Source organism: Uloborus diversus, unplaced genomic scaffold, assembly GCF_026930045.1.
Source record: "Uloborus diversus isolate 005 unplaced genomic scaffold, Udiv.v.3.1 scaffold_1129, whole genome shotgun sequence".
NCBI lineage: Eukaryota > Metazoa > Arthropoda > Arachnida > Araneae > Uloboridae > Uloborus > Uloborus diversus.
The window spans coordinates 30,865-42,810 of NW_026557798.1; the positions used below are offsets into that span (position 1 = coordinate 30,865).

Genomic DNA, 11,946 nt, shown 5'->3' on the forward strand with positions numbered 1-11,946 from the left:
AATGAGACGACTCTTCCGCTTCCACAATGTAGGGAACAATGAATGGGGTTGTTTCCTTCAGTCAAAAGTACTACTTCCAGTCACTGAAGTTGATAGAATGAGCAGAAATAATCACATGGATACAGAAAATACTTGCATTTTCCCAACAGTTATTTTTTAATTATTTTTTTCAAATGTCCGATTTTTCAAACAAGGCGTGGTCTTTATGACGTCACACGCGCATTCCACTGACGTGCTGAATGTTTACGCTTGCTGTCTATCGCGTTTCCAGGTTATGATAATCCAGAAGCGAATTAAATATTGCGCTTTAAGCTTGCTATCAACCACATCGTTGCCACTATATATGAGTAATATTCGCTCTGAGATAATGGCAAGGATGAATGGCAATTCATCATTTGTGATGTCATGCGCAGAAGCGTAAAAATAAAATTGACTCTGCGCGCCGATTTAAATATATTTTTTTAAATAGTAAACTTTGTAAATTGTAAACTATTTTTAAAATGGTCAAATCCTATGTTTAAGCGTGCTCTTTCGGAAAACGATACTTTTGAAATTTCGGAAGCGACTCTATTCCAGTGTATACCGGTCTCAAAGAGGGGGGGAGTACCCTTTGAGCCAGCTTTTTCATTTTTCTTTGCAAACGCGTCCTTAGAGTACGTAAGATGAGAAAAAAGAAATTTCCCATGAAAATAACGTTATTACAGAGAACATTTGGTAACAATATTGCAGATATGATGTTAGGAGCAACTTTGAGGTATAAGATTTGAACTTTAGGATAGAAGTGCATAAAAATAAGAGCATTGGGATCATTTTTGCACGTTGACGATCAATTTTACGAACTCCTTCTGACAACAACAAAAGTTCGCAAAAATCGAGATGTATCAATATCTATATGCGCTACTTATGGTACGCATATTTCCACGGCAAGTCCCGTCAATACAAATAGATGTTTCTTATTTGGTGCCAAATAAAAAAGCGCACAGACATCCAGAAATTCTGATCGTAAAGGTCTGCTTTCTATTTTAAAACTTTTTTTTTATTTATAAGGAAAAGGAATGAAGGAGGAAGATGAAATTACAATTTAAATAAAATCATCATCTTCTATCCTGAAATTTCCTGTCCTGGTGCTGTAACCGACTTTAAGTCGAGCCCGTAAAAGAGGATTTTGCCATTTCCAGTTCGTCAAAAAGAACAAAAAATTACATTGTTTAAATAAAAGGTTTTTCGTGACAACAACCAGTAAAATCGTGACTGTTCGTTCATTAGAGGTTCGTTAAATCGAGCAACAATTGTTCTTGCTCTCCAAAGTGTGGGTTGGCTAATTGGTTGGTTTCTATTCTATTCAGAGTCACAACTGACTACAACTGTATTTATGTCGAGGACTGCATACTAAGTGCCTTGCCTCCATTATTTTATATACCGATAGATGGCAGCACCATCACCGGATCGAACAGTTTATGAGAATTTGGAAATTAGTCCAGGAGCTAATAACTACCTGGTGCTAGCACCCACAGAGGTATCGTTTCACTTGGAGGACATTGAGACCACGAGCATATTTAACGTCGCCCAGTCCCCTTTAATGACGACGGTGGGTCTTCGACCATCGAGGTTCGAACCCAGGACCCTCCGGCCCCGAATCCGACACTCTACCGATCGGGCTACCACGGCCCTAATTGGTTGGTTTGTTAGTTACACAAAACTAAACTTGACTAAAAAGAATACAAAAATGTTTTCTTCTTAGTGATCACGGAGGCGCGAATGTCTGTGCTCACACGGTTCATTTAGTGGGGAGTACTCTCTCGGATCCTTACCTCTCCTTGGCGGCTGGGCTTAACGGAATGGCTGGGCCCCTCCACGGGTCAGCAATTCAAGTACGAAAATTTCTCTCGTCTTTAACTGTAGTTTTCAACATAATTTATTTTTATGCTGAATACTGAATTGATTATGCTAAATACTATTTTGTTGATGTTTTAGGAAGTTGCGTTATGGCTTGATAAACTTCAAAAAGAACTAGGAAATGAGGCTACAGATGAACAACTGGAGGAGTTTATATGGAAGACACTAAAATCGGCACAGGTATTTATTTGCTCGTCTGAATTTTAGCTAACTGTCGGAATGAAATAACATTCTAAAACTGGAGAGTGGCCTTGAAAAGCAATTTGAAAAGTTGAAAATGAAGTAAAAACGAAAAAATAAAGTTGCAATTAAAGTAAGGGTAAATTACACAGAGTTACATTTTCAAATAATAAGGATGAATTGGGCGGAATGGGACGGTGAGAGGAATGAGATTGCACTTATAATGAAATAAAATACGAAAAATTATTTCTGCCATCTCAACTTGGTGTAGCAGACTAGAATCTAATAAAGTAAAGTTGCTACATCTACTGGACAAGCTCTAGACAACTTTTTGCGTTGTATTTCATCATTTTAAATGCAGCTGCGCAATTATTTCTGACACTCTCTCTAACAATAAAATGCAGGGAGATTTAGAAAGATAGACACTATTGTGTATTTCCATGCCAAAGTACATCCAATGGTCAAATTAAAAAAAAAAAAACTTCATTTAAAATGTTTCTTCATTTTTTTAATAGTAAATATAGATTGAATTTCACATTATTTATGCAAAAACTGCTTTTTTTGTTTTGCATCTGGCAACAAACAAGCATACAAAAGACATTTGTAAACATGTGTTGCTGCACGCAAAGTTGATAATTTTCATAAGGATCTTTTTAACATACATGATAAGTTGATGTGTAATCTATTAGCATTTTTTAAAAGTGGTTTTGCCGTACTTTAAGAATGCATGCCAATTTTTTACAATAATAACTTCAACATGTCAAATTTTGTATTTTTGAATGAGCCTAAATACATGTAGTTTGAGTCACACAAAACATAGAAAATTTAGTTTTATTGAATAATGCCTATACTTTCAGCTCCAATATTTTTATTTTCTTTCTTTTACTTAATGTCAATACTTTTTCACAATTCATTTGATATAATTTTGAATACTGTTAGAAATAGAAATATAAATATGTGTGTAGTGTTAATCACAGTTTGGTTTTTGCTTTGCGAGTTTTTACACTTTTATGACAAAATTTGTCTTTAAAATTATAAAATTTACACAAACTACTAATTTAAATGTATTTGCTATAGATACTATGGCTGAAACTCCATCTCAGCGTAAAGCAGAGCGAAGAAAAAGGCTTAAGGAATCCGAGAAATACTTAGATTTTCGCAAACTGAGACAGAACGTTAATAAATCAGCTTTATTTGGGTACATTAATAGGAGAAAAGTTTCAATGGCAATTTTCTGCCATTAGCCATGGCAATGGTGCAATCGATGACTTGGGTGGTACTCTGAAGCGGCGAGGGAAGGAGGCTAAGTTATCTAGGAAAATTAATCCCCATTCTGCTAAAACGTTCACGCAAACGGCTGCAGAGATTTGTCTGAATATTCACTCCATATCACTCCACAGGAGTTGATAACATCCAAAATGTCTTTTTATGATAAGCTGTGAACACCAAATGGGATTGAAATCAAGCCGATTCCTGAAACAAGGAGGATGCATTGTTTTGAGAAAGCATCCCCATACAAGCTAAAAATTTTGTTAATCTCAGAGAAGATGAATAAAAATATATTCAAGTTCACAAATGGGAGCTTTGAAGAACCAGAAGGCGTCGAAAACATACACATATGAAGAATCTTCAAATTTTAATGTTGGGGACCGAATTTTTGTTCATTTTTCTAGCAATAGATTAGTAAAGTATTTTTTTGGTCAAGTTATTGGCAACAGAAGCTTAGGTGTCGTGACCGTTAAATTTTTAAGATTTTATAAGGACTCCAAACGTTTCTCTTAGCTTAAAGTTGATGACATATCTGACGTAGATATAACTTTTTCTGATAGTGCTACAAAGAAACTTACTGAGCCGTTTAATCCAGTGCATGCATTACATATTTCAAAATTTTTGCCTTAATAATTATGTCATGGGTTAGTTTAAATCTTGTAATTCTGCTTTAAAACACGTTCTTTGAGATTTATGTTGTTTAAAATATGTCCATGTTGAAAAATAAATGTGTAGGATTTGTTTTGTGTTTCGAAATTGGAAACTGTATTGTGAGTTACAATCTAGATGTAAAGAGAGTCACATATGGAAAAGCCCCCTAATATTTTTAAATAGATTATATTAATAAATATTGCATATTTTTCTTGATTTTGAACCTTCTGGATGCATAAATAGAACAAGTTTTATTTCTTATTTTGCTGAAGAGGAAGATATCCAAAGATATAAACATCACCAAAATATCACTTCCTGTTGCATGTAGTGTGAGTCACATTTGTATTTTAACACTTCCAACTGTCATGTAAAGCTTTTAGTGAATAATAATATGTTGGGTAGTTTGTTTCAATGCTAATTAGTAATGCTGAGAAAAAAAAAGGAGATATTACTTCAATAAGTTTGAGATAAGAGAGATTTGTGTCTTGAAATTCTCAATTTGTAGTGTGAGTCACGCAGGGAATTAACCTATTTCAAATTTCTGTATCTTCAGCACTAATCATTGTACTTGAATTCTGTAAATTACATGTGATTATGCATCTATGGAAGTTTACAGATGTTCAATAGACCCTCTTCTGGCTACCCCATTAACATCTAGAAGGTAGCCCAATTCATCCCACACTTGATGACGAATGTGTCTTGTGTCGCTGAGTTCACCACCACTGTGATACGGCTTCGTAAGTCATTCATGTATGTAGGGAGTGGTACCTACCTAAACAGCGTCTTTCACAAACAACCACAAGAAAAAATCGCAGGGTGTGAGATCAAGGGACCTAACTGAAGTTCCAAGTGCAAGCCGTGTCGCTTGTAACTGATGGAGTTAGTAGTTCAATAACTGATGCGGCAGCAAAGTACTCTAGTGGGGGTGTTCAAAACAGCATTCTCAATCAAATATATCTGACAAATTTCAAGTACAGCGTATAATGAAAGAAATGTGGCAATTTTGAATTGGATTCATCTGTTTGAATACAACAGATTCTCTTTTGTTTGAACTCTGCATATTAATTTGTTCAGAAATTTTTGCAACGGTCTCACTTGCTCAATATTAATATTTTCATTTCTTCAAAATTGTTAATAGTTTTTGAAAATTTACTTCCCTCTAAAGTAAAGTTAAGTATACGATACTTTTAAAACAAACAGATTGATGTGGTGGACTGAATTAACACTTAAAACAAAAAACTACGAGAACTCTTTAGTAGGTGAATAGTTGGTCGATAATTCTAGTTATGAACTAACTCGTATCTACCATTTTAGGAAAAATACAAGTATATTTCGTTGCATAGGTTTCTGTAGGGGGAGGGGATGGTCCAAATTGCAAATACGTTTGTAAAATTTAACATTGCATAACAAATTGCGTAACGTAAGCATACAAAAATTCTATGCTAAAGGAGTCCAGGTATTTATTTACGGTTGTCAATTAAAACATTCGTGGTAGATGTACGTGGTTGAAAGGTGCACACTGTAAGTTATCACCTAATTTTTATTTTCGAACAGACACAAGTATACTATGAGTATACAAGTAGTTGTTTAAGGGTTTTCCTTTTTTTATTTGCATAATTGCCAATATACAGTATTTAAATTTACTACTAGTTAAAATAAAAAGTTAATTCGTGAGAACGCATATATTTGGTTTGAATATATGCATGTTGAAATTTGATATATGCATGTTACAGTTATGATATTGAATTGGTATGTACAAGTGTGTCAAAAATTACTTACACTTTTCGTTCTACAACTTTATGAAACTGCAATAGGTATACAACAGATACACTATTTTTCGGTATAAGTCTCCACCTTTAGCAATGCACTTAATCCAGCGAGTCACAGACTTTCGTATGCCTTCCTGGTAGAAGGTTTTCGGTTGGTCATGAAGCCACTTTCACACCGTCTTTTGCAGCCTCTTTTTTCCATGTCTGAGCCAACTCGACGACCTCTGAAAGCTTCCTCGAGCTGGCGAGATCTGGGCTATAGGGAGAGTGTTCCATTGTCTCAAAGCCAACCTGTTGACTGTTACCATGATGTGGTGCGCCGTGTGCAGCCGGGCTTTGTCTTGACACAACAAAACTTTCTTTGGGAGTAGACAGCAGCTTTTATTTCCAATCGCTGGCTTCAGCTTATTGGTCAACAAAAATTTGACCACTCCCCATTGCTCCACTTTGGTGGAATCAGATAGCGGCGCTGACATGCTTATGCTGCTGTAGCTAAACGACAACTGACGCGATCGTAATTGAATTCCGCACACGTGACCACACACACGCCGCGCAACTCAACACATGCGCATTTGGCCGCCTCCTATTTTAGTTTAATAAGGTTGTAGAACGAAAAGTGTAGGTAATTTTTGACTTATACTCCCCGTAGTTTGGATACTATAGTCTGGGCAACATTCGATGCTTCTTGACAATGGTGGTTACTGACGTTAATATTATTTTAAATCATTAGGAGCAAGTTATTGCTGTATCTTGAAAGAAGTTTTCTTCTCATCTTATCGCTCTAAAACCCTGCTGTAATTTCTTTTTAGGTTATACCTGGCTACGGTCACGCCGTCTTAAGAAAAACGGATCCTCGTTATGAAGAACAGAGAAAATACGCCTTGAAACATTTTCCCGACGATCCTCTCGTCAAACTTACTTCCAGGCTTTACAAACTGGTTCCGCCCATTCTTATGAAACTCGGAAAAGTCAAAAACCCTTATCCCAATACTGATGCTTTTAGTGATGTTCTCTTACAGGTAAATACAGTTCTTAAATGTTGAATTCTCCTTAAGGATAAATTCTGTATTTGTTTTTTTAAACTTTTTCTCTCAGTAGTAATGGCTTCTCAGGTTTTTTGCCTTCAGTTTTATTATGGTTATCTCAGACTGGTGAACCTGAAACAAAGGCTAAACTACTATCTCTAGATGCAGTGTAGCAAGCTGTTACGCATTTCCTTGCAATACTGTTTTTGTTAGTGCAAAAGTCGCTTTCTCCTTGAACCACATCGAAGTTTTTTATAGTTTCACGATTTCTCTCGGAAAACCTAACATTTTTATTCTTAACAAACCCAATTGAGTGATCTTAGACCCCACACTCCTTTTATCAAAAACATGTGAGAATTGATTTACAGGCATTGAAAAGGACGCTTTGAATCCGTTTCGAGACCAGAGCTTTCAAATCTGACTAACTTCTGAAAATGCCAGCAGCAGCTCCTTAACAGAAATTCATTCATTCATCGAGATTTTTTTTATCACATTTTGTTCACTTTCTCCTTTCTTTTCTAGCACTACGGCTTGACCGAGGCTCTGTTCTACACCCTAATCTTGAGCATGGGTCGTTCCCTGGGCGTGATGGCTTCCCTGGTCTGGGACCGTGGGTTAGAACTTCCTTTGGAGCGGCCGAAGTCCTTAACCACCGATGGCCTAATGAAACTTGTCGGAGCCATCTAAACACTTCAAGCACGTCACAGCTGGAACGCAATCATAATATTTTTCTGAGAGAGTGTCCATAAAAAATACTTGTTCGTGTATATAGGGGAACCTGGGTCAAAGTGAAATGGTGAAACATTTTAACTGTTTTCAGCACCACCTATCTGGTAATATTTTAACTATCTGATAACATATGTAGGCTACTCCAGTCAGAAAAACGAAAATCAAAGCATATGATAATACAAGAAATTTTGAAAAATTGATACTCATGTTACAATTTTTTTTTTTTTTTTTTTTTTTTTTGCTGTAAGTCAAAAATTATTTTTGTTTTTATAAAAAGAGGAAGTTTTAAACATTAACATTTTAAATATTAACTGAGACATACTAATATTTAGTGCAGTGTTTGTTTAATTAATATTAAGCTTATTTCTATTTTTAATATTTTGTCAAATTAGTCAGATCTATACGCGATACAAAGTGAAATAATTCATTTTGTTTATTTGTTCAATTATCAATTAAATGACTTATGTATTCAGTTATAAATTAATTCATTTTGCATTCCTTCAATTAAAAATTCACTTATTTATTCAATTATTCTCTTGTTTTCTTATTAATGGGGGGGTTTCCTTCAGTCAAAAGTACTACTTTTAGTCATTGAAATGGATAGAATGAGCAAAAAAAATTACATGGACCCAGAAAATGCTTTCATTTTTCCAACAGTTTTTTTTTAATTAATTTTTTTAAATGTCCGATTTTCCAAACAAGGTGTGGTCTTTATGACGTCACAAATGATGCAATTTGGTGCATCTTTCTACTACGTTTTCACGTTATGATAATCAAGCAGCGAAATAAAATTGCGCTCTACACTTGCTGTCAACCATATCGTTGCCAATACACGTGAGTAAAGATGTGAATTAAATATTTTGTTCTGTGAATGGAAACACTGAGTGGCATTTCATCATTTGTGATGTCACGCGATAGAAGTGTAAACAATGAAAGCGCAACGATTTAAGTTTTTTTTTTTTTTAAATATTAAACTTAAATGAATTATTAAAAATATTGTCAGATCCTATGTTTTTAAGTATGCTCTTTCAGAGAAAATACTTTTAAAATTTTGGAAACGACCCCATTTATCATTTCAGCCACTCATTTCTTAATTCTTATATATTAATCAATTAATTTACTTTTTATTCGATTATTGTTTCACAATTCATTCATTTATTCATTCATTACTTAAGTTACAAATTCATTTTATTAAACACTAGCAAAAATACCCGGCGTTGCCTGGGTCAGTAATAATTATTAGAAAAAATCGTTACTTGCTTTTGTTTTCTGTTTTAAGTGAAAGAATTTAAAACACATCTTTTTGACGTGATTAAAAATCGAGTTTCTTCCTTACCCATAAAATTAAAATAGCAATAAGTATAAAGAACAAAGTAATATTGATTTAGAAACGAAAGCACTATATTTAAGCATATACAAATTTAAAAAACATGAAATTAATCTTCTCATATTTAAAAAGATTAATCTGTTGATACTTTTTTTTTAACATGGAGTCTAAAACCTTCTCTGTATGGCTAATGAAGTACGAAGTGATTAAAAAAAAGTAGCTGCGCTCGTAATCCCCTTATACTTGCTTTAGTTATTTCGGGAAATTTCAATCATTGTGGCTCTTGGTGCGATTTTACCGAATTTGCGAAAGTCGTTTCGGGGTACCTTCGATGATGCTCCCCCATTCTTTCCTTACTTTGTAAAACGATATGATATTAATTTTCGTTACAGAGATATCGTCGCTAGATGCTGAGATATTTTTGGTCACCATAAAATGGCGCTAAACAGTTTCATCCGAAATGTTACCAAAATAAGTAATACAATTTGGTGATTGTTTGAAATTGTGCAAAAAGGAAAATTAATGGAAGTTTTTGTGCTGTTTATGGATTTGCCTAATTTAGTTGCTGGATTATTTAACACAGTAAAAAAGGTCTTTTGAAAATTCTTTGATTGGCGATATTTTGTTTACATGGTGAAAGCTGAGAAACATTATGACGTAGTCTTCGGCTTCAAAAACAGCAACGTTGAAAAAACTGCCAAATGCATCAGATACGGAAATCTTTCTGCGAAAATTTTGGCGATCTGCTGGTTGTTTGGATAATGAGTAAGTGTTCAGTCAGCATAAATAATAATAAAAACCATTAATTACATTAAAGTTCCGTTTAAATGGAAAATCATCAGCCAAATCATGTATTATTTGCCAATCTTGTGCAAAAATCTTACTTCAAGATTTGACTTGAGAAAAGCCTTGAACAATCACGAAAAGCAAAGAAAGTCAACAATACAACAATTGTCGCTATCGACAGGGAGTTGAGATGATACACTAAATACTGTATTGAGTTGAGGAAAGCCTTCGAACATGGATCTAAAAAGCTCATAACTCGTTTTTTATTCTACTTAGAAATTTCGAAGAGGTGCCATCTTCAGCAGAAAAATCAGAGCTTTCAATGGACATATAATGTAAATATGTGCAAGTATTTTTTCATCCCCAATATTAGAGAATTTATACAAAAATTGTGTTTTATTGCCCCCCTAAGGGGGTTTTGCCCCCCATAACGGGACGAAAACTACCCTATGTGTTATTCTGATGCATAAGCTATATTATTATAAAGTTTCATCAAAATCCGTTCAGTAGTTTTTGCGTGAAAGAGTAACAAACATCCATCCATACATCCATACAGACAAACTTTCGCATATATAATATTAGTAAGATAAGATATTCTTAATTCGGAACTCCAGCGCTCGAATACACTACCTTGCGGTGATTTATAAAACTGCGAATGCAACTAAAACATTGCCACGTTGCGCTCCACGTGTGTCTGTTGACGTAAACACAGGCAGTTTGTTCTGAGTATTTATTAACGCAATCGATGTGTCTTAGTTTGCTTTCAGCTACAGAAATTAATTCGTCCCTTAGTAGTATTCTCGAGCTTCTCAAAATAATGTTAGTTTTCCTTATTTCTTTCAAAAGAGTATTAAATGGTGGAAGCATAAACAAGAAAACTCTGGATTAACAAAATTGGATAACGTTATACCAGGTAAAATTTTTTATTGTTTTGTATGAATTTGTAAGAATATGAGTTTTTTTTAATCTTAAATTAATTTAACTAATCATATTTTACAGCAGCATTTAGTTGGAATGGACATGGACAGTATGCAAAATATTTTCTTGAATTTATTATCGTAGAACAAAATGAAAAATGTTTAACCGAGAAAGAATTTTCTTTATTCCTTTTATTCTCAGCTGAAAGGTTTCGCCAAATTTGTTTAGGGTTATAGTGTTAGTATTGTGCGAGCAAAGTAGCCTTGGCGAGATTTCGCGTTTTTAGTTAAACCATTTTTAATTTTTATTATGAGTGGAATAAAATGGTCGTAAGATTACAGAATTCGATAAGTAAAAAGAAATAATGGTCAATCAACTGAAAAGAAAACTACCACCATATATAAACTGTGAGTACACATTTTATTTATTTTGTTCTGAGTGAATTTGAATAAATATCAGTTTTTCAATTCGATGAAAAAAAAAAACGAACTTAACAACATTGACTGGACACTTTTCCTTAACCTAATTCCACATAAATGATTTAAATAACCTTTGTTACTACAGTATCCTACTGAAATAGACAGTATGCAAATAAATTTTCATGAAAATATTTATCGCAGAACAGATTGAAAAATCCAGAAAGAACGTTAAGAATTTGAACAATAAAAAATAAAAGCGCCAAAAATCTGTTTATAGGGTTATGGTTTTAAAATTGTGTGAAATAATAATGTATCTTGACAAGATTTCGCATATCAGGTAAATCATTTCCATGACGAATGAATTAAATGCATGATTTCTTTAGATATCCAATCATATAGTCATAGAAATAAATTATCTAGTGTTAAACGTTACTCTTGACAGTCTGCCACGTATGTGCACTATGTGACAAAAATGTCAACAAATGCCGGAAATGTCACGAAACTGAACTTAATATGTACTAATGTATAGAAAAAACGGTACAAAATGAAAATGCCGTTCGAAGCGAACCAAAAATTTATGAATTCTGAATTCAACATCGTGAAAATGGCTGCTTCAGAACAATTTACTGTGTGTTCTGCATTAATTGTTTACTTTCGTAATACTTTTTGGTTTCTAATCTCTTTCTATATGGGTCAGAATAACCAAAAGACTTTGAAAAATCTTTTCAAATGAATAAAGGGAAAAAATCATACATACGAACAAAAATCACAACACTTTTAGCATTTTCTTCGTTACCACATGCGTTTGTTTTAGTTTTTAAGTCGGCCATTAGACAGTGACTGCAGTGCCCCCTATAGTTCGTTGGAGTTGCGAATAGTCAGATAAAAAATATTTACCTAGAAAAATACTTCATTTTTCACTTTGCCACAGGAAAAAAATCGGAGCAAAATTTCTACCTTTTTTGAATGTACATATT

The 11,946-nt window shown here is 33.9% G+C and overlaps 1 protein-coding gene across 1 annotated transcript in view; it reads left to right on the plus strand.

Moving 5' to 3' along the window:
• Positions 1-8,023, plus strand: part of LOC129232262 (probable citrate synthase 2, mitochondrial) — a 28,703-nt gene extending 20,680 nt beyond the window's left edge. The window contains exons 5-8 of the mRNA XM_054866464.1: positions 1,742-1,871; positions 1,975-2,076; positions 6,575-6,784; positions 7,313-8,023. Coding sequence (XP_054722439.1) covers positions 1,742-1,871; positions 1,975-2,076; positions 6,575-6,784; positions 7,313-7,477 — 607 coding nt within the window. The 3' untranslated portion in view covers positions 7,478-8,023. The remainder of the gene's footprint in view (positions 1-1,741; positions 1,872-1,974; positions 2,077-6,574; positions 6,785-7,312) is intronic.
• Positions 8,024-11,946: the final 3,923 nt, after the last annotated feature.